General features: G+C 47.1%; 2 protein-coding genes across 4 annotated transcripts in view; both read right to left on the bottom strand.

Annotated features, from left to right (window-relative positions):
• POLA2 (DNA polymerase alpha 2, accessory subunit) overlaps positions 1-11,955 on the bottom strand; it is a 35,639-nt gene extending 23,684 nt beyond the window's left edge. Inside the window, exons 1-4 of one of the 3 annotated variants that reach the window (XM_017893737.1) lie at positions 11,879-11,955; positions 6,279-6,403; positions 5,397-5,488; positions 4,120-4,177 (exon numbers count right to left, since the gene is read on the bottom strand). In XM_017893737.1, the coding sequence (XP_017749226.1) occupies positions 4,120-4,177; positions 5,397-5,488; positions 6,279-6,362 (234 nt within the window). In that variant the 5' untranslated portion in view covers positions 6,363-6,403; positions 11,879-11,955. Of the gene's footprint in view, positions 1-4,119; positions 4,178-5,396; positions 5,489-6,278; positions 6,419-11,178; positions 11,790-11,878 lie in introns of those variants that run through there. The other 2 variants (XM_017893733.1, XM_017893727.1) reach the window with 2 other exon arrangements.
• A 1,809-nt stretch (positions 11,956-13,764) lies between these two features.
• The window catches only part of SLC22A20 (solute carrier family 22 member 20), a 16,963-nt gene continuing 8,289 nt past the window's right edge, over positions 13,765-22,438 (bottom strand). Inside the window, 5 exon segments of the mRNA XM_017893750.1 lie at positions 13,765-13,996; positions 18,435-18,540; positions 18,543-18,633; positions 20,330-20,445; positions 21,294-21,418. Of these exon segments, the coding sequence (XP_017749239.1) occupies positions 18,464-18,540; positions 18,543-18,633; positions 20,330-20,445; positions 21,294-21,418 (409 nt within the window). The 3' untranslated portion in view covers positions 13,765-13,996; positions 18,435-18,463.

Here is a 22,438-nt window from a genome sequence, read left to right as displayed (position 1 = left end):
TTTTAGTAGAGACAGGGTTTCGCCATGTTGGCCAGGCTGGTCTTGAACTCCTGACCTCAGGTGATCCCCTCTTTTCGGCCTCCCAAAGTGCTGGGATTACTGGCGTGAGCCACCGCGGTGGCCGGCTTCATCATTTTTAATGATAAATGTAGTCAGCAATGGTACCATATTTTCATATCCTAGGGTAAGCACATTCTCACACCCACAGAGAAAATCAAATTATAACCAGTTTATTAATTTATTAGAAATATAACTGCCGAGGGTATGGTAACGTCAAGTCACCAGGCTAACACATTCTCTCCCTGTTAGACAGGGACATGGCAGCCAAATCATCAGCAGATTTATGGTGAACACGGAAGCAAAAGAACAGCTGTCAATTGCACAGGTGAAATATTTAATAGTGATAAGCTAAAATCACTGACATATCATATTTACCTTTATAGTAGAAGGACACCTGTTCCTAAGACCTGAGGGTCAGGCAACCTCAGCCTGGCACTGTTTGTATGAAAAGGCCAACCTTCACACTTTGCCTTTTTTTTTTTTTTTTTTTGAGATGGAGTCTCACTCTCTCACCCAGGCTGGAGTGCAATGGCACGATCTCAGCTCACTGCAACCTCCACCTCCCAGGTTCAAGTGATTCTTCCATCTCAGCCCCTCGAGTAGCTGGGATTACAGGCACCCGCCATCATGCCCAGCTAATTTTTGTACTTTTGCAGAGATGGGGTTTCACCATGGTGGCCAGGCTGGTCTCGAACTCCTGACCTCAGGTGATCTGTACACCTTGGCCTCCCAAAGTACTGGGATTACAGGTGTGAGCCACCACGCCTGGCCACACTTTGACTATATTATCATGCTGCCATTGATGCATGGCCTAACAGTGACTGAACAATTTCCATGTGATGAGTACTGTTCTAAGCATTTTATGTATCTCTAGTCCAGACACATAATGTTTGCTTAACATTTCAATCCAACTCATTTAGCGTGGAATTCACAGTCACAAACTTTTTTTTTGTTCTTTTTTTTTTTTTTCTTGAGACGGAGTCTCTCTCTGTCGCCCAGCCTGGAGTGCAGTGGTGTGATCCTGGCTCACTGCAACCTCCGCCTCCCAAGTTCAAGCGATTCCCCTGCCTCAGCCTCCTGAGTAGCTGGGATTATAGGCACCCACCACCATGCCCAGCTAATTTTTTATTTTGAGTAGAGATAGGGTTTCACTGGTCTCAAACTCCTGACCTCAAGTGATCCACCTGCTTCAGTCTCCCAGAGTGCTGGGATTACAGGCGTGAGCCACTGCACCCGGCCTCACAGTCACAAACTTTGATTCACAATTTAGTCTCAAGTATTTCCATAGAGGGAACGGGATATCCTAAATATGGAATTTCAGTCATTGGAAGGGTATCTACTTGAACAGTAAAATAAGCAAATTTGTACCTGGCTTACTCATCAGTCTACTGACAGCTGGGTTACCATGAGTCAGACTCCAAGAATATGATCAATTCTGGATACACAGACAAATGAGATAAAATTCTGGATCTGGGAAGCTGACAACCAGATAAAACTGTGGTGGTCCCATTGGTATTGCAATTGAGATCCTATTTGGAGAGCCAACCACACTCCCTTATTCAGAGGTCTTTTAACAACTATTAACGTGCCCGGGTGCTGGGAAAACAGCAGCAAGTAAAAACAAAGTCTCTATTCTCAAGGAGCTTCCATCTAATGGAGCGAAGGCCAACCAAAACAAAAAAGTAAGTATATAACATGTTTGGTGGTAATAAAGCAAGAGAATAATGAGAAAAATAAAGCAAGAAAATAAAACAGAGGAAGGGTTTTGTTCTTTTAGGCAGGCTTGTTCCCTCTGACGAGGAGACATAGGAAATGGACCTATATTTGGCATGGCAGAAGCAGAGAGCAAGGGGCAGCAGGGAAAGAGGACAGAAGGAGGGGGCCAGCTCCTACAGAACCTCACACATGCTGGTTCAAACTTTGGGTATTAGGAGGAAAGATGAAAAGTCAGTGGGAGAGATGTGAGCAAGAAAACCTGCCCTTTCGTTGGAAAGGAGCACCCTGGCTGCTGGGTGGAGAGCTGGTTAGAGGTGGACACGGCAGAAAGAAGCCAACGGACCTGGTAGTGGCAGTGGAAATGGTGAGAGGTGGCCAGATCCTGGAGAGGGATGACAGGACTGGTAGCTAAGTTGGACGTGGGGTGTGAGAGAAAAAGGATTTAAGGAGGTCTCCAAGGTTCTTGGCCTGAGCCAATGGAAGAACGGAGGTGTCCTTCACTGGGATATGGGCACGGAAAACCATTTTAGGGGGAAAATTAAATGAGTTACAGTCTCTCCAATCTTAAGAAACTCTAACAAACACCTCATTATTTCTTTTAATATTATATGCACCTGGTTTTGTGCTAGCAACTTCATGGGGCACATTTTTGGCCCTCTTACTCTCCACAGGCAAATCTATTTACCTTCTTTCTTCTTGAGACACGGTCTCACTTTGTCACCCAGGCTGTAGAGAAGTGGCATGATCTCTGGTCACTGATCCTCTTGCCTTGGTCTCCCAGAATGCTGGGATTACAGGCATGAGCCACTGCACCCAGCCCTTACCTTCTTTCTTATGATGTAATTTACTTTGAATAATTAAAGCTCCCTCCATGTTTATGAGTTTCTACAAATTTATTTAGTTAGTATAAAGAATAATTACTGGGCTGGGCTCGGTGGCTCACGCCTGTAATCCCAACACTTTGGGAGGCCGAGGCAGGTGGATCACCTGAGGTGAGGAGTTCGAGACCAGCCTGGCTGACATGGTGAAACCCCGTCTCTACTAAAAATACAAAAATTAGCTGGCCATAGTGGCGTGCACCTGTAATCCCAGCTACTCAGGAGGCCGAGGCAGGAGAATTGCTTGAACCCGGGAGGCAGAGGTTGCAGTGACCCGAGATCGTGCCATTGCACTCCAGCTGGGCGATGAGGAAAACTCTGTTGAAAAAAAAAAAAAAAAAAAAAGGATAATTACTATTACTGAATACATTGCGTAGGGCAATGTAAATTACATCTTTCTTATGTAATTTACTTTGAATAATTAAGGCTCACTCCATGTTTATGAATTTCTATGAACTTATTTAGTTAGTATAAAGAATAATTACTATTACTGAATACATTGCATAGGGCCTGATACTTTACCTATTTATTTCCTCTTCAGGCCCTGCAAGATGGGGGATGTTGTATACTGGTTGTCAGCTTCTTGAGGGCAGAGCCCATCCATGTCTGTTTCGTTCACCATTGTTTACCCAGTGTCTAGTGCAGTATATAGTTGTTGCTGGATAACTGAATGAATGAATCCTGATATTATGGATAAGGAAACTGGCTCAGAGAGATAAAACAACTCACTCCAGGTCACCCAGGTCTTCTGACTCAGACTTTGAAGGCAATGCTTTTCCACTACTCTACTTGACCTTTCACACTGGGATCCAACACAGAACTGAATTATTCAATTATAGTATAAAACTATGCAACTATTTAAAAAGGGCAATTATGGAGAAATTATATGTATAGAAATGTTTTATGTTGTGCTAAGAAAAGCAGGATAACTATATGTTTATGAGGACTGCCATTATGTAAAACATTTAGACATATGATCAGAGAGGAAGATGTATAAGTGGAAATATAGTAGGAAATGCATGAGAGTGGTTGATTTTTTTCCCTCCGATCTTCAAATGTTGTGATAACCTATTTTAAAATGTTACTTGTAGGCCGGGCGCGGTGGCTCAAGCCTGTAATCCCAGCACTTTGGGAGGCCGAGACGGGCGGATCACGAGGTCAGGAGATCGAGACCATCCTGGTCTACACGGTGAAACCCCATCTCTACTAAAAAATACAAAAAAACTAGCCGGGCGAGGTGGCGGGTGCCTGTAGTCCCAGCTACTCGGGAGGCTGAGGCAGGAGAATGGCGTAAACCCGGGAGGCGGAGCTTGCAGTGAGCTGAGATCCGGCCACTGCACTCCAGCCTGGGCGACAGAGCGAGACTCCGTCTCAAAAAAAAAATAAAATAAAATAAAATAAATAAATAAATAAATAAAATAAAATGTTACTTGTAAAATGTGACGTCCAAACACTGTTTACTTACCTTTGAGGGTGTGGTGTAAGAGTTCAAGAGGATTTCCTCTTCTTCTTCCACTTCAATTCTAAGAACACTGGTTAAGAAAAACAATAATCGCCGGGCACAGTGGCTAATGCCTGTAATCCCAGCACTTAGGGAGGCTGAGGTGGGCAGATCACGAGGTCAGGAGACAGAGACCATCCTGGTTAACATGGTGAAACCCCGTCTCTACTAAAAAAGAAAAATACAGAAAATTAGCCGGGCGTGGTGGTTGGCGCCTGTAGTCGCAGCTACTCCGGAGGCTGAGGCAGGAGAATGGCGTGAACCCGGAAGACGGAGCTTGCAGTGAGCCGAGATCACGCCACTGCACTCCAGCATGGGTGACAGAGCAAGACTCCATCTCAAAAAAATAAATAAATAAATAATAATAATTATAAACTTTCATATAAGGCAAGGGCTAATTGCTAGAAGAAATCTAAATATTAGGTAATTTTTACAATTATTATTATTATTGAGATGGGGTTTCCTCTGTCATCCAGGCTGGAGTACAGTGGCCCAATCTCAGCTTACTGCAACTTCCGCCTCCCGGGTTCAAGAGATTCTCCCACCTCAGCCTACCAACTAGCTGGGTCTACAGGCATGCATCACCAGGGCCAGTTTTTATTATTTTTTTTAATTTGTACTTTGGCCAGGCCAAAGTACAAAGTACTGGGAGTACAGTGACTCATGCCTGTAATCCCAGGACTTTGGGAGGTACAAAGTACAAAGTACTGGGAGTACAGTGACTCATGCCTGTAATCCCAGGACTTTGGGAGGCCTAGGCGGGCGGATCACCTGAGGTCAGGAGTTCGAGACCAGCTGGCCAACATGGTGAAACCTTGTCTCTACTAAAAAAAATTACAAAATTATCCAGGTATGGTGGCGCGTGCCTATAATCCCAGCTACTCAGGAGACTGAGGCAGGAGAATCACTTGAGATCGGGAGGCGGAGGTTGCAGTGAGCCGAGATTGCACCATTGCACTTCAGCCTGGGCAAAAAGAGTGAAACCAACTCACACACACATAAAAAAATTTTGTACTTTTGGTAGAGACAGGGTTTCACCTTGTTGCCCAGGTTGGTCACAAATTCCTAGCTAGGCTCAAGTGATATGCTTGCCTCTGCCTCCCAAAGTGCTGGGATTACAGGTCTGAGCCACCATGCCCGGCCTTATTATTATTTGTGTTTAAATTACACATGCAACTACAGACAAATTATAAAATGCAACATGCAGCTTGGTGAAAAAGACCTTCAGCAGAAAAGGATACAGCTCTTGAATGGAAACAATGTCTCTAGCTCCCGCATGGCCACTGTCCTTGCAGGCACTGTGCCGGGCTTTTGATAATCTTTTGCTCAGAAACTGAAAAAGAAAAGATAGTGAATACTGTACGTCATAGTCAAGTAATAGCAGAGGTGTTTTCCAAAGCCTTGAGATAATAAAAGGTATTCAAAATATAATCAAAGATCTAACATTCCTCAAAGAATTAAGATACATACAGACTAAAAAGAAAGACATCCCATTACTGTCTATAACACATAACAATCCTAATAATACCAACTATTTGGTGAAGACTTATCACCTGCTGGGTGATAGTTTTAAGTGCTGTATGTCCATTCTCATCTCTTTTTTTTTTTTTCTTCGAGACAGAGTCTCGCTCTGTCCCAGGCTGGAGTGCAGTGGCGAGATCTCAGCTCACTGCAACCTCTGCCTCCTCTAGGTTCAAGTGATTCTCCTTCCTCAGACTTCCAAGTAGCTGGGATTACAGGCGCCCACCACCATGCCCAACTAATTTTTGTATTTTCAGTAGAGACAGGGTTTCACCATGTTGGCCAGGCTGGTCTTGAACTCCTGACCTTGTGATCTGCCTGCCTCGGCCTCCCAAAGTCCTGGGATTACAGGTGTGAGCCACAGCGCCTGGCCCCATTTAATTCTTACAACAATAATAAAAAATACAGATTATTAGCCCCAATGACAGAAGAGGAAACTGAGGCTCAGGAACATAAAGTAGTTTGTCCAAGTTCACACTGGGACTGGAATCCGGGCCTGACTCAAAAGCCCACACTCCTCTCAATAGATCACAATGCCTCCCCTGTAGAGTAGAAATGGAGAATCACATTATTAGATTAGTTTGCTTTCATTCTGTTCTTACCTCATGCTCAAAAGAGTTCAGGATCTCTGAGGTAAGGCCAACTTTATGTGTGCTGGTGCAGAAGGCTATAAGCTCGCCTACCATTCCCTCCTCATTCTGTCCATACTGAACACAAAGCTCTACCACTGTAGAAAGAAAAACTGGACAAGTAAAAACTTAGTTCATTTGTCGAAGCTTTCACCTAGAAAAGCAAAAATAATCCTGGTTTACTCAATCAACATTTACTCAGAATCTATTAGTGCCAGGCACTGTTTTGGGCAATGAGAAAACAGAAACATCCTTGTCCTCACAAAGCTCGCTATTGGAGGGAAACAGAAGGGGAAGAATCAGTGCAACCAATTAAAGAATCATGGAAAGGCCCAGGTGAGAGATGATGGTAGCTTGGATCAAGGTTGGTGGCAGTAGAGATGGCGAGAAGTGGTTGGACTCTGGATAGGACTTTACATACTGGAAATGAAGCCAGAGGGATCTGCTAACTGAAGGTATGAGAAAAAGAAAGAAGTCAAGGATGATGCTGATATTTTTAGCCTGCGCAACAGGAAGAGTGGCGTCCCTATTAACTGAGATGGGGAAAAGAGCCGGAGGCACTACTCTGAGGAGAGAGAGGAGATACCAGGAGCTTAGTTTTAGACATGCAGAGTTTGAGGTGCCATTTAGACATCCAACTGAAGACAGTAGCTGTTGAACAAGCCAGCCTGTAGTTCAGGCAAGTGGTGTGGGCAGAGGTATAAATTTGGGAACCATCAGTAAATACATGGGATACTAAAGCTATGAGATCCCAGGTGAGATCACCAAGGGAGCAAGCGTATCTAGAAGGGAGAAAAGATCCCAGGCTTGAGTCTTGGGGTGCCTTAGGGCCTCTGAGGATGAATCCGCAAAGCCTGAGAAGTGGTGACACAAGCAAAGCTTAAGAAAAACTAGTAGTAAGCCAGGCGCAGTGGCTCATGCCTGTAATCCCAGCACTTTGTGAGGTTGAGGTGGGCATATCCCAGCACTTTGTGAGCCCAGGAGTTCGAGACCAGACTGGGCAACATGGTCAAACCCTGTTTCTATAAAATGTACAAAACTTAGCTGGGCTTGGTGGCATGTGCCTGTAGTTCCAGCTACTCGGGGGCTGAGGTGGAAGGATTGCTTGAGCCAAGGAGGTTGAGGCTGCAGTGAGCTGTGATTTGCCCATTATACTCCAGCCTGGGTAACAGAGCAAGACCCTGTCTCAGAAAAAAAAAAAAAGAAAAGAAAAACTAGTAGTGTCTAAGAAGCTAAGAGAAAAATGTGTTTTAAAAAAAGAAAAAATGATAAAGTGTCAAGTGCTGGTGCTAATTGCTAATTCAAGATGAGGACTGAAAATTCATCACTGGTTTTAGCAAGGTGAAGGTCACTGATAACCTCGAGTAGAGAAGCTTCAGTGAAGTGGTGGCAACAAAAGAACTTACTGAAATGGATTTAAGGAGGAAACATTTAAAGATGGCAAGCCCCCCCCCCCCTTTTTTTTTTGAGACAGAGTCGTGCTCTGTCACCAGGCTGAAATGCAGTGGTGCGATCTCAGCTCACTGCAACCTCCACCTCCCTGATTCAAGCGATTCTCCTGTCTCAGCCTGCTGAGTAGCTGGGACTAGAGGCATGAGCCACCACGCCCAGCTAATTTTTGTATTTTCAGTAAAGACGAGGTTTCACCATGTTGGCCAGGATGGTCTCGATCTCTTGACCTTGTGATCTGCCCTCCTCGGCCTCCCAAAGTGCTGGGATCACAGGCATGAGCCACCGCGCCTGGCCAACCCTTTTGAAGTCTGCTTCAATTGGGAAGGAGAGAACTCAAGTGGGAAGTGGGGTCAACAGAGTATTTTAAAGGCAGGACTGGAAGCACATTTCTATACTAGTAGGGAAAAAGTCTTGTAGCAAGAAAAATAGAAAATATGTAAGAGAGGAGAATTACCTGTGATGTCCTTAATTGCGTCAGAAGGAATGGGGTTTAGGACTCAAGTGGAGGGCTTGGATTTTGCTAGGATTATGGAGAATTTATTCATTGTAATAGGAAAGAAGGCTAGGTATATGTCACAGATATGGGTCAGTGAGACATAATGGTGGTTGCTGATGGAAGTTTTCTAATCTTCTATTTTTTCAGCAAAAAAAAAATAGTAGTTTGTCAGCTGAGAGTGAGGGTGGGAGAGAAGGATGTTACAGGAGTAGGTGGAAAACAGTCACATGGAAGATTCTGAAGAGACCAGGGTCCTGGCACAGTGGTTCACGCCTGTAATCCCAACAATTTCAGAGGCCAGGGTGGGCAGATCACCTGAGGTCAGGAGTTCAAGACCAGCCTGGCCAACATGGTGAAACCCCGTCTCTACTAAAAATACAAAAAGCAGGCCAGACACGGTGGCCCACACTTGTAATCCCAGCACTTTGGGAGGCCGAGGCGGGATGATCACCTGAGGTCAGGAGTTCAAGACTAGCCTGCCCAACATGGCGAAACTCTATCTCTACTAAAAATACAAAAAATTAGCCGGGTGTGGTGGCAGGTGCCTGTAATCCCAGTTACTGAGGAGGCTGAGGCAGGAGAATTGCTTGAACCCAGGAGGTGGAGGTTGCAGTGAGCCAAGACTGCGCCACTGCACTCCAGCCTGGGTGACAAGAGAGAAACTCCATCTCAAAAAAACAAAACAACAACAAAAAAAAGTAGCCGGGTGTGGCACCGTGGACCTGTAATCCCAGTTACCCGGGAGGCTGTGGCAGAAGAATCACTGGAACGCGGGAGGCAGAGGCTGCAGTGGCTGACATCACGCCACTGCACTCCAGCCCGGGTGACAGAGCAAGACTCCATCTCAAAAAAAAAAAAGGGTCCAGGCTTGTGGCTCACGTCTGTAATCCCAGCACTTTGGGAGACCCAGGAGGGCGTATCATGAGGTCAGGAGATCGAGAGCATCCTGGCCGACATGGTGAAACCTCGTCTCTACTAAAAATACAAAAAATTAGCCAGGCATGGTGGTGCGTGCTTGTAGTCCCAGCTACTCAGGAGGCTGAAGCAGGAGAATCGCTTGAACCCAGGAGGTGGAAGTTGCAGTGAGCTGAGATCACACCACTGCACTCCAGCCTGGCGACAGAGCAAGATTCCGTCTCGGGGGGGAATAAAAAGAGACCAGGGAAATATGGTTTACTGTCAGGAAACATTAAGGTGCCATTGAGGTTACTGATGATCCAAAGTCCACAATTCCAAAGCCATTGCCAATTTAGCTCTACATGAGATGAAAGCAATTGGCATCTTGGCCTGAAGCCTTTACAAATCTGGTTCACATAACTAATTTCTCACAAATCAGGTTCACATAACTAATTTCTCTCATGCTGATTTCATGTTTACCGCATATATTTCTGACTATGATCAGGTTTTCCACTTAAGTCTTTTTTTTTTTTTTTTTGAGACAGGAGTCTCGCTCTTGTTGCCCAGGCTAGAGTGCAATGGCGTGATCTCAGCTCACTACAACCTCCGCCTCGCAGGTTCAAGCGATTCTCCTGCCTCAGCCTCCTGAGTAGCTGGGATTGCAGGCATGTGCCATCACGCCTGGCTAATTTTGTATTTTTAGTAGAGACAGGGTTTCTCCGTGTTGGTCAGGCTGGTCTTGAACTCCTGACCTCAGGTTATCTGCCTGCCTCGGCCTCCCAAAGTGCTGGGATTACAGGCGTGTGCCACTGCGCCTGGCTAGTCTTCTTTTAAAAAGAGAAGGACGGAGCGCGGTGGCTCAGGCCTGTAATCCCAGCACTTTGGGAGGCCAAGGTGGGTGGATCACTTGAGGTCAGGAGTTTGAGAGCAGTCTGGCCAACATTGTGAAACTCCTTCTCTACTAAAAATACAAAAAAAAAAAAAATTAGCCGGGCCTGGTGGTGGGCGCCTGTATTCCCGGCTACTTGGCAATATGAGGCAGGAGAGTTGCTTGAACCTGGGAGGTGGAGGCTGCAGTGAGCCAAGCTCACGCCACTGCACTCCAGCCTGGGTGATAAAGCAAGACTGTCTCAAAAAAAAAAAAAAAAAAAAAAAAAAAGAGAGAGAGAGAGAGAAGTCACTGGGCATGAAGACAAAGTATTCTGGTTTCTGAAACGAATTTCTCACCATAAATTAACATGTTTCGTTCTCTTTATATATATAAGAAGTTCAAAGTGTTGAGTGGTTAAGGCAGGTGCACATTCACACGGATTCTAGAACTTCCTCATCTCCCGGGCTTTGCTTCAAATGACTCCTTACACTGATCTATAGCTTGACCAACACGATGTACCCGTATGATGCAGCACGGGACTCCACGGCAGGACACCTGGCTTCACAGACAGCTCAGGCAATTAGCTTTCCTTGTCTGTTTCTCCATCTGTAAACAGAGGGAGCCAACAAGCTCCCTAAAGCCCCTTCCACAGCTCAAATTCAATTTTAGGAATCCACCTCAAGGGATTCATATTTGCACAGACCACCAACAGCTCTGATAAGAGAACTGATGGATCAGCAGAGGTCTAAGGTGTAGGCTGGAAAGGGGGGAGCCAAGAATAAAAAGCTACATTTCAAAACCCCCCCATCTCTTGCTTCGTTACCGGGGCCTCAACAATTTCCAAACTGAGGTGCCACCGGGGCCTAGTCTCGATCTAGCACATCCCAATTCCGCCTTTCGAGAACTTCGAGTTGGTTTAAAATCGTGCTGCATATTCGTATTTTTGATTTGGCATCCAAGCGGCACCCGGTGGGCATTTCAAAGTGCCCACATCCTAAATCTCAAAACTCAGTTTGATTCTTCATCTCACAGCCACCGAGAACTCCGCTCCAGGGGAGGGGGAAATTGGAAGCCCTCCCCTTTCGGTTCTAAGCGCCGAGGAACTCGGGCGAGAGCGTGGAACACGGCTGCGGGGCGGGAAGGGGTGCGGGACTCACATTTCTCAATTAGAGCCTCCTCGCAGTCTAGGCCGAAGATCTGCAGCTCCTCCGCCAGCTGCTGGGGGGATGCGGACATGGTCGCCCAAGCCAGGGGCCGGGGAGCCGGCCCACCCAGCTCCGACCTGTGCCCAAGAAACCCACGGGCCTGGCGAGCGATGAGCGCCTTTCCCTCTTATCCTTCCACCCTCTGCGGACCGTGACAGGAGGTGACTGGCCCAAGCAAGACCTCAGACCGTCAGAAGGCCCCGGCCGTCGGTCACAGAGAAATACGTTTTTTAAAAAATGATGGGGTGGCCCCCAAACGCCCTGAATGGAGGGAGCAGAAATCTCAAGAGGACGCTTTCCTGAAGAGAACGTCCTGCTTCCTAAAAGCTACCGCTGAGTTTTTCAGTGACGGTGGCAGAACAGAGTGGCCGGGAAAAACCCGCCAAATGGTTTGTGCAGCGCACGCATGCGCGAAACCCGGAGCCAACCCCAACCCTTCCCCTTGCTTTCCCCGGCTCATTCCGGGACCCCACGCGCGCACGCGCGGCCCAGGGCGCGTGCGCATCACCGGGCGTGTGGGCGTCTCTACGCACGCGCCTGGAGGCCAGCCAGGCGGCAGCTGCGCAGTTCTTTCTCACTGGGCGAGAAAGCCGGGTGTGACCCGCAACGCCCCGGCGTTACCTACACGGAAACTGAGTCTGTGTGCGGATACCTGTTTTCTGGGCATCGGCTGCTCGGTGAAGCTCAGTGGCGCATGTTCGTCACCCTTTTGCCCTGTTCCGTGGTGCGCAGGCGCTGTCGTGCGCGTGCCTTCAACTGTCTCAAACTTACTGTACCCCCTTCTCCATTCCCCTTGTCATCTCTGCCTGTTGTGCCCTTGGTTCATCCTAAAAGAATGGCTTCAGTGAGGAATCTGGTTGCCATGGTTATTGTGATTATCACCGTGGTGCCAGCCACAGTGATGGGTATGTTTTCTGAATCTGGGGCATTTTGGGGGATATGAGGTGGGAAAGTGACAGATAATTTAGTTGTGGACACGTTAAGTTTGAGTGCCCCTGGGATTTCCAGGTAGCGATTCCCAGTGGGTGACTGGAGGCTTGGGAGTGAAGGTAGGTCACTCAAGGACAGAGTTTAGGGGTAAGATGAGAAGAGGGTTCGCCCCTTAAAATACATCCTAATTAGGCCGGGCGCGGTGGCTCAAGCCTGTAATCCCAGCACTTTGGGAGGCCGAGACGGGCGGATCACGAGGTCAGGAGATCGAGACCATCCTGGCTAATACGGTGAAACCCCGTCTCTACTTAAAATACAAAAAACTAGCCGGGCGACGAGGCGGGCGCCTGTAGTCCCAGCTACTGGGGAGGCTGAGGCAGGAGAATGGCGTAAACCCGGGAGGCGGAGCTTGCAGTGAGCTGAGATCCGGCCACTGCACTCCAGCCTGGGTGGCAGAGCAAGACTCTGTCTCAAAAAAAAAAAAAAAAATCCTAATTCTTTGAGCCAAAAATCTCAACCGTAGGCGTCATACTCTGCTGGTGGGATGGTAGAGCGTTTCTAGAAAACAATTTAGCAATATGTATCAGGAGCCTTAAAAATGCCCATCCCAGGCCGGGTGCGGTGGCTCACGCCTATAATCCCAGCACTTCAGGAGGCCGAGGCGGGCGGATCACTTGAGCCCAGGAGTTCAAGATCATTCTGGGCAACATGGCGAAACCCCTTCTCTACAAAAAATTAGCCGGCGGTGGTGGCGCGTTTCTGTGATCTCAGCTACTGCGGGGGTGAGGCAGGAGGATTGCTTGAGTTCGGGAGGTCGAGGCTGCAGTGAGTCATGATCACCTCACTGCACTCCAGCCTGGGCAACAGAGCAAGATCGTGTCTCAGAAAGCAAACAAAAACCGAAGTACGTGTGACCTCTAGTCAGCCAATGGCTGCTTGGCTGTATTTTGAATTTAGGCCTAGTTAGCCATTCCGGATCCATCATGAACCTCTTTTAGGGTTCACACCCTTAAGCCTCAAATGTTTACTATCTGGCTCTTTATGGAAAATGTTTGCAGTTTCCCACCATCAGCAGTAACCAATGGATAGCAAATGTGTTACATACGTATTTTTCCCAACCTTTTAGCTTTGTGTGTGTGTGTGTGTGTGTGTTTTCTACACAACATTGTACAATTATTTTACTGTATGGGTTTTAGGTTTCCTGCTTTGTATAATAAGGTATCCTTGATCTAAACTTATGAAAATATTCTTCTAATTTTTGTTTTATTAATTTTACTTACGTTTTGCCTTTAGTTTGCAAATCCACCTAGAACTAACCTTATTTGTGATGTGAGGAAGGATTTAGCTTTTTTTTTATTCCTGACAAACAGCCAGCATGTCAGCAGTTATACTTAGTAAATAAAACATTCTTCTCCAACTGACTTGAATTGTGATCTTTCATGTATCAAGTCCCCATAAGTACTTGAATCTGTTTCTGGATTTTCTGTTTTATCCCACTGATTTATTAGTTGTCTTTTCTGTGTCAATATAATATTTTGATTGCAGGAGTAAATTAAGTGGGTTTTAGATCTGTGACATAGCCAAGTCCTAAAACAATAGTAGCTGAGACAAAACAGAATTTATTTTTCTGTCAGGTAAAATAATTTCAGAGTTAGGTAGCCCAGGGCTACAATGGTGGCTTCACGTTCATCAGGCCTCCATCTTTCCGCTCCACTGTCCTCGAATTAATCTCCATCCTTACGGTCACCTCATAGTACAAGATGGCTTCTGGAATTCCAGCCATCAGATTCACATTCCATTCCAGGTAGCAGAAAGTAGGAAGAAGAAAGAGCAAATAAAACTTAAAAACAAACAAACAAGAAAAGAGAGTGAAAAGAGAAATGAAACGAAAATGGAAAAAAGAAACAAAAAAATGACTTTTGCAAACCGTTGTCTATCCATTTTTGAAGAGGAGTCTTTCTAGAAATCCCAACCACTTTTGCTTAGACTTTAGCCACATAGCCATATCTTTATTTTTTTATTTATTTTATTTTATTTTTTATAGCCATATCTTTAAAGGAGGTTGGGAAAGCCTCCTTATAAGTTATATTGTAATATTATTGAGGAAACACATTGCTACCCCATAAATACACAAATTTTGTTACTAAGAAAGGAGTTAATACTAAGTAAGCACTTAGTAGTGTTTGCCCCAAGTAGCTTTATAGTAACTTCCCAAAACTGTTGAAGCATTTTACTTTTTTTTTTTTTTTTTGAGAGAGGATCTTGCTCTGTTGCCCAGGCTGGAATGCAGTGGTGTGATCAAGCTCGCTGCAGCCTCAGTCTCCTGGGTTCAAGTGATCCCCCAACCTCAGTCTTCTAAGTAGCGGGGACTACAGGCCGGCACCACCACACCTGGCTGGTTTTTTTTGTTTTTTGTTTTGTTTGTTTTTGAGACAGTGTCTCACTCTGTTGCCCAGGCTGGAGTGCAGTGGAGTGATCTCAGCTCACTGCAACCTCTGCCTCCCAGATTCAAGCGATTCTTGTGCCTCAGCCTCCCGAGTAGCTGGGATTACAAGCGCCCACCACCACACCCAGCTAATTTTGTATTTTTAGTAGAGATGGGGTTTCACCATGTTGGCCAGGCTGGTCTCAAGCTCCTGACCTCAGGTGATCCACCAGTCTCAGCTTCCCAAAGTGCTGGGATTACAGGCATGAGCCACGACTCCCAGCCTTGGACATATTTCTTGCAACCAGTCACTTTGACCAAATTCTCTTATTAATATTAATGTTTTAGGAGAATCTCAGATTTCCTAGATTATAATAACATTTACAAATAAAAATATATTTTTCCCTTCTTCTCAAATATTGATACTAATCATTTTATTTTCCTGTCTTGGTGCATTGAACCAAACCTTGGAATCGTTGTTGAATCACAGTAGGCATCCTTGCCTTCTTCCTGTTTCTGATGGCACTGGCTTCAGCATGGCCTCCTTTGGTGTGATGGGTGTTATTGGGTTGTGTTAAAAGTGCATAATCTGCACTTTGGGAGGCTGAGGCAGGTGGATCACCCGAGGTCAGGAGTTTGAGACCAGCCTGGCCAACATGGTGAAACCTCGTCTCTACTAAAAATACAAAAAATTAGCCGGGCATGGCCAGGCACGTGACTCACACCTGTAATCCCAGGACTTTGGGAGGTTGAGGCGGATGGATCACGAGGTCAGGAGTTCGAGACCAGCCTGGCCAACATAGCGAAACCCTGTCTCTACTAAAAATACAAAAATTAGCCAAGTACGATGGTGGGTGCCTGTAATGCCAGCTACTCGGGAGGCTGAGGCAGGAGCATCACTTGAACCAGGGAGGCAGAGGTTGCAGTTAGCCAAGATTATGCCACTACACTCCAGCCTGAGCAACAGCGTGAGATTCTGTCTAAAAAAAAAAAAAAAGCCGAGCGTGGTGTCAGGTGCCTGTAATCCCATCTACTCAAGAGGCTGAGGCAGGAGAATCCCTTGAACCTGGGAAGGCGGAGATTGGCAGTAAGCTGCGGTTATGCCACTGCACTCAACCTGGGCAACAGAACAAGACTCTGTCTCATAAAGAGTTCCCTTTTCTTTCACATCCTGCCAACATCCAAATTGTTTTTTATTCAAACTTTCTTCCTCCCAAGATTTTCTTTCTTCCATGCTGTTAATCTGAAACTAAGGCTTTCTGGCCATTGTGGGAGCAACATTTTTAAAAACAAACTTGGGCCGGGCATGATGACTCACGCCTGTAATCCAGCACTTTGGGAGGCTGAGGCAGGCAGATCGCCTGAGGTCAGGAGTTCAAGAACCAGCCTGGCCAACATGGGAACCCATCTCTACAAACACAAAAATTAGCTGGGCAATGGTGGCTGGTGCCTGTAATCACAGCTTACTAGGAGGCTGAGGCAGGAGAATCGCTTGAACCCAAGAGGTGGAGGTTGCAGTGAGCCAAGACTGCACCACTGTTAACTCCAGCCCTGGTGAGCAGAGCCAAGATTCTGTCTGAGAAAAAAATCCAAAGCGCTGAACCTGGAACCTATTAGCAACTGTTTATTGAGTTAAATACTATGTCTGAGGCACTGAGTTAAGACCCCGTGGTGAAGGTGGTAGGAGCTCAGAGGGAATAATAACAGCAGCTGGGATGAGGCACCTTGTTGGCCACCTCCCCCCAAGTTATCTTTACTCCTTAGGCAGACCCTGTGTGCCATGGACTGTTCCCACCCTCCCATAGTTCTCCCTATGGAGGCCAATGTCATCTGCTTAAAATTTAATCTGATCATGTCGCATTCCCTCCCGTCCCCCTTAGACCCTGTCAGTTGAGTACTCTTAACTTTTAGGATGAAGATTAAGCCTCTCAACCGACCCAAGAGGCCTTTTTCTTGTTCTTTTTTTTTTGAGACGGAGTCTCGCTCTGTTGCCCAGCCTGGAGTGCAGTAATGTGATCTCGGCTCACTGCAAACTTCCCTCCTGAGCTCAAGCAATTCTCCTGCCTCAGCCTCGCTAAGTAGCTGGGAACTACAAGGTGGTGCAACCCACCACAATGGCTAATTTTTATATTTTTTCCAGTAGAGATGAGTTCACCAATGTTGGACAGGCTGGTCTCGAACTCCTGACTCAGGTGATCCACCCACCTCGGCCTCAGCCAAAAGTGCTGGGATTTACGGCATGAGCCACACACACCAGCCACTATTAAATCCATTTCTGTAGGAACGTGTGTATGTGTGTGTGTGTAAGTATGTGGGTGTCATGGATGTACCGTTAGGTACATGTACTTCAAGGTATAAATTCATGCCTGACAGAAATGGGAGGATGGGAGATGTTCAGAGGTGGAAGGGAGAAGTAGTTGAGAGGAATATCACTTGTGTATCTTGATAACAGAAAACAACTCACATTCAGGCATTGTTCACCCTCTTTACCAGACTAATTTATCACCCAAACAACCCTTTGTGGTAGGTTGCTATTTGAATGCCCCATGTTGCTGGGCCGCGGGGCTCAAAGCTTGTAATGCCAGGCAACTTTGGGAGGCCAAGACGGGGGCGGATCAAGAGGTCAGGAGATCGAGACCAATCGCTGGCCTACACGGTGAAACGCCCGTCTCTACTATAAAAATAGCAAAAAAATCTAGCCGGAGCCCGAGGTGGCGGGCACCTGTGTCCCAGCTACTCGGGAGCCTGAGGCAGGAGAATGGTGTAAACCCCGAGGCGGGGCCTTGCAGTGAGCTGAGATCCGGCACTGCACTCCAGCCGCAGGAGACAGAGGGCGAGACTCCGTCTCCAAAAAAAAAAAAAAAAAAAAAAGATGCCTATGTTACAAATGGATAAACTTAAACTGAGGCAGCAGAGAGGTTAAGTAACTTGCCCAGGATCACAAAGTCAGTAAGTGGCAGAGCTGAGATTCAAACCGAAGGAGCAGTTTCCACAGTCCTGCTTCTTAACCAATACGCTGCACTGCCTATCTGTTTCTCGATTCTTTGGGGGGAAAAAAAAAAGTTTTTAACAATGAATATACATGCTTTTCAGAATTTAGAAAAAAACCACAAGGTGGTTCAAGCCTGTTATTCCAGCACTTTGCGAGACCAAGGGGGAGGATCTCTTTAGTCCAGGAGTTCTAGACCAGCCTGGGCGACATTGCAAGACCTCACCCCATCTCTATTTTTAAAAATTAGCCCGGGCTTTGTGGCAGGCACCTGTAGTCCTAGCTACTACAGAGGCTGCTGTGGGAGGATCGTTTGAGCCCGGGAGGTCGAGGCTGCAGTGAGCTACGATTGTGCCGCTGCCCTCCAGCCTGGGTGCCAGAGCAAGACTTTGTCTCAATCGAATCAATCAACCAGTAAAGAAAAAAATCCCAGTTAATTGAAGGCATTTGCAATAGGGTTTGTGGAAGTTTGTGAAAGTTCACCAGTTCCTAACAATTCCTCTTTCTCCTCCCTCATCCTTTTTCGAACCCCAGGACTCCCCATCCCCACCTCAACCCAGACACACTGGCGAGGAAGGGGTAGGGGGGCACGCTCGCCGCCTCCCTCTCCCCAAAGCCAGGACTGTGCAATTGATCCCAGGCGCGAGCCTGGCGTGGCTCCCAGCCGGCAGCGAAGCGAAACATTTGGAAATGGTCCCGATTTTCCGGGTGCGGTTGGTAAGTCCTAGCGTGCACGAACCAAACCTGCGGTGCCTGGGGCAGCTTTGAGCGGGTCGGCTCCATGGGATAATGGCCCCACCTGCAGGCAGAGAGCTCCAGATGGCTGCCGAGTCACTTTCTCAACAAAAACGGGCTTTTGCTTACTCTTTCCAGAAGGATCTAAGACAGGACTTTCAGCTCTGGAGTTTTGAACTCAGGATCTGTTTCTCCTTCGCGGAAAGAGGAAGATGGAGGAAAGGCCAGCCCAGGCGGGCGGGGCTACCGCAGGAAGACACCCCTTTCTGGACTCGGGTTCGCAGGAGCCCCCTCGCTCCCCAGAGCCAGAACTGCGCTGCCTGCCACGCTGTTGGGGACAGAAGCCCTCACAGCCTCCCAGAGTCGGGGGCCGTCCCATCTTCCCAGTACACAGGGGCCACAGCCCCAAATCCAAACCAGAGGAAAGACTCTATACCCCAGAGCTTCCCAGGGGCCACCTGTGGTTTAAGTGCTTTATGTGCCGTAACTGTTTGTGTTTTTTTTTTTTTTTTCTGCAGTCTGTCACCTAGGCTGGAGTGCAGCGGTGAGATCACAGAGCACTGCAGCCTCCAACTCCTGCGTTCAAGCGATTCTCCCACTTCAGCGTCCCAAGTAGCTGGAACCACAGGTACAGCCCTCCACGCCCGGCTGGCGGGGGGTCTCCCTATGTTGACCAGGCTGGTCTGGAACTCCTGGGCTCAAACAATCCTCCCGCCTCTGCCTGCCATAGTGCTGGGATTACACACATGAGTCACCAGGGCTGGCCTCATGTCTTAACTCTGGATCCTCACAAGGACCTTACAGATGTAGGAAAGAGGCCCCAGGAGGATGGGCTCCCTTACTTGCTCAGGTCACATGGATAGTCTGGCCTCAGAGCCCAGCTGATATGTACTAAAAGCGACTCCCCAGTCTGCTACAGAAAACAGATAGTTGCCCGCCTCTACTAAAAATACAAAAATTAGCTGGGTGTGGTGGTGCGTGCCTGTAGTCCTATCTACTCGGGAGGCTGAGGCAGGAGAATCGCTTGAACCCGGGAGGCGGAGGTTGCAGTGAGCCAAGATCGCACCACTGCACTCCAGCCTGGAGACAGAGGGAGACTCCGTCTCAAAAAAAAAAAAAAGAAAGAAAGAAAAGAAAAAAAGAAAGAAAGAAAGAGAGGGGAAGAAGAAAAAGAAGAAAGAGAAAGAATGAAAGAGAAAGAGAAAGAAAAAGAAAGAAAGAAAGAAAGAAAGAAAGAAAGAAAGAAAGAAAGAAAGAAAGAAAGAAAGAAAGAAAGAGAAAACAGATAGTAATTCATTGCCTGCAGTCCCTGTTGGTATCAATACCAATTATTTAAATGTGCAGGAAATCCAGCCGAATGAAATCAACACAGTTGTTTTTTATCAGCCCTTCCCCTTAGGATTTGTCAGCTTCCAGTAGGTGGCGCTACTGCATATGGGCTGCCTTTGTATTTTTGCCCATTTCACATCTTCATGCCTGTGAACCTGTTAGGAATTCCTTCCTGCCCACCTTGCAAACTTGATTAACCATCTTTTAAAACTAGTCTAAATGCTATCTCCTACCTGAAGCCCTCAGCAGCCCCAACTAGCAGAAATGCTGTCAAGATACTTGTCTCACTGCATGGAAATTACGATTTTCCTGTCTATTGCCTTCTGGATCCAGAAGTGTTTTTTCCAGAGTGCGACACTTCCCAGAATCCACTGGAGAGCCAGCCCCAGGGGCATATCAGGATGGGACAAGTCACATTCTGGAAAAGCTGCCTTGGTGAGTCCAGTAGTCCTCCCACCCAGGTGAGACCCACTGCCAAGAAATGGGGTTCCTGGGTTAGCACGATATCTCATCTGTCACCACATCTCAGTGTCCAGCAGAGGCCGAGTGTTGGAAAAAGGGTGTGGGAAGAGATTGAGTTCACATGGCTCACCTGCTCATTGCATTACGAGTATTTCAGAACAGAGTTTTTCAGTGGGGGCAGAGAGCATGCCCCTGCCTTGGGTGAAAGACTTGGGCATGAGCCTGTCACCTACCAGATCACCATGAGACAGCACGTGACTTTGCAGATGGCCAGGGTTCGGAAGAGGTCCAAGATCGAGTTGGAGGTGCGGACACTTGCAAACTCACTCTGGATGTAGCAGCTCACCACCTAAGTGAGAAGAGTCTGCTCAGGGGAATCGAGGGAGCTGGGACCCCACATCCCTGCAGGGAACCCCTTCATCTGTGTGGAGGAGAGCTGGGATTGAGATCTTTGGTGAGGTGGCTGGCCCTTGTCTCCTCTCCATCCAAGGACTGATGGCACTTGAGGGGCTGTTTCCAGGGTGTTGAGAAGCTCCAACACGAACCCCAACAGTACTCAGATTCTGTGGTTCTGGAGGGCCTCCCACCCCATTCCTGGTATAGACTTGAAGACTGTGTCAGATAAGAGCAGGGGTGCCAAGTGGTACTGCCACTTCCTACTGTATGTTCTCAGGCAAGTTACCTGACCTGTCCCCACTTCAATTTCCTCATTGGCAAAAATAAGACATGAAATGAGGTTACGTACATAAAGCTCTCAGCCTAGTGCCTGGCATGGGGCTTGAGAAATGATGCGTATTGACAATAAATGGTAACTATCTTATAATAAATGGTATTTATGATAGTACTTTTGTTATTGATTCCCCAGTAATTTTACTTTGTGGTTGCTATTTTCATAATTTTAGTTTATTATTTTATTAAAATTTCAACTGGATGTCAAGGTTAATAGGGTTATTTCCTCATTGCAAAGATGGATCAACTGATGAGCAAAGCAGTTAAATTATTTATCCTAAATCACACAGTCATTCAATACCTAGACAACATCTTTCACACATCAGAACTCTGCCTGTACTGTGTATTCCCAGTGTCTACACCTGGATGGCACGTGAGTCCTGGGAAGTTGCTAAATTCTAGTACAACTGGAGGTTGCCAGCAAGACTGAAGACTGTTCCCACCCTTCCTTCCTCCCAGCTCGCTCACCTCCTTGGTCAGCCTTTCCCCTTCCTCCTTCCTCCCATTCATTGCAGCCACCTTCTGCAGATTCTGTACAGCTAACTGGGACTTGCCATGCAGGAGGAGCCAGCGGGATGACTCTGGAAGCCACCTGGGATCGAGAGGAGGAAGAAGAAGGATCTGGGGCTGGGTAGAGCTCATTCTGTTCCCCAAACCCAATAGCTCCTTGTCCACCTTCTTTCAGACCCAGAAAAGGTGACCTGTCCTCCTGTCTGTTGCATCAGGAAGTCTGGGGGCCATGCCAGCTTCCCTTTTTTTGCAGCATATCATACAGAGACTCACTAAATAGTATTTAAAGACTACAGAGGACTTGGCCAGGCACGGTGGCTCACATCTGTAATCCCAGCACTTTGGGAGGCCCAGGAGGGTAGATCAACTGAGTTCAGGAGTTCAAGACCAGCCCGGCCAACATAATGAAACCCCATCTCTACTAAAAATACAAAAAAAACTAGCCAGGCATGGTGGTGTGTGCCTGTAATCACAGCTACTCGGGAGGCTGAGACAGGAGAATCACTTGAACCTGGGAGGTGGATGTTGCAGAGCCGAGATCGCTCCACTGTACTCTAGCCCGGGCAACAGAGAGAGACTCCATCTCAAAAACAAAACAAAACAAAACAAAAAACAAACAAACAAAAACTACAGAGGACTTAGGATTTCAACAGACCCATGGTTTTTCTTTTTTTAGGCGGAGTCTCACTCTGTCGCCCAGGGTGGAGTGCAGTGGCGCAATCTCGGCTCACTGCAACTTCCGCCTCCCGGATTGAAGTGATTCGCCTGCCTCAGCCTCCCGAGTAGCTGGGATTACAGCACCTACCACCATGCCCAGCTAATTTTATTTAATTAATTAATTTATTTATTTTTAGAGATGGGGTTTCACCATGTTGGCCAGGCTGGTCTCAAACTCCTGACCTCAAGTGATCTGCCTGCTTCAGTCTCCCAAAGTGCTAGGATTACAGGTGTGAGCCACCGCACCTGTCCCAGACCCGGTTTTGAATCTGGTTCTGACCCCAGCTGTGTGGCCTTGAGTGAGTCATGGGCCCTCTCTGTAATGAGGCTGTGCCTCATTACCCTCTTATAAATGCCCAGTTATATTCTTTTTTTTTTTTTTTTTT

This window comes from Rhinopithecus bieti, unplaced genomic scaffold (genome assembly GCF_001698545.2).
Source record: "Rhinopithecus bieti isolate Rb0 unplaced genomic scaffold, ASM169854v2 scaffold_1017, whole genome shotgun sequence".
Classification (NCBI taxonomy): domain Eukaryota; kingdom Metazoa; phylum Chordata; class Mammalia; order Primates; family Cercopithecidae; genus Rhinopithecus; species Rhinopithecus bieti.
Note: the sequence above shows the minus strand (reverse complement) of the source record. Positions and strands in the feature narration are given on the sequence as shown.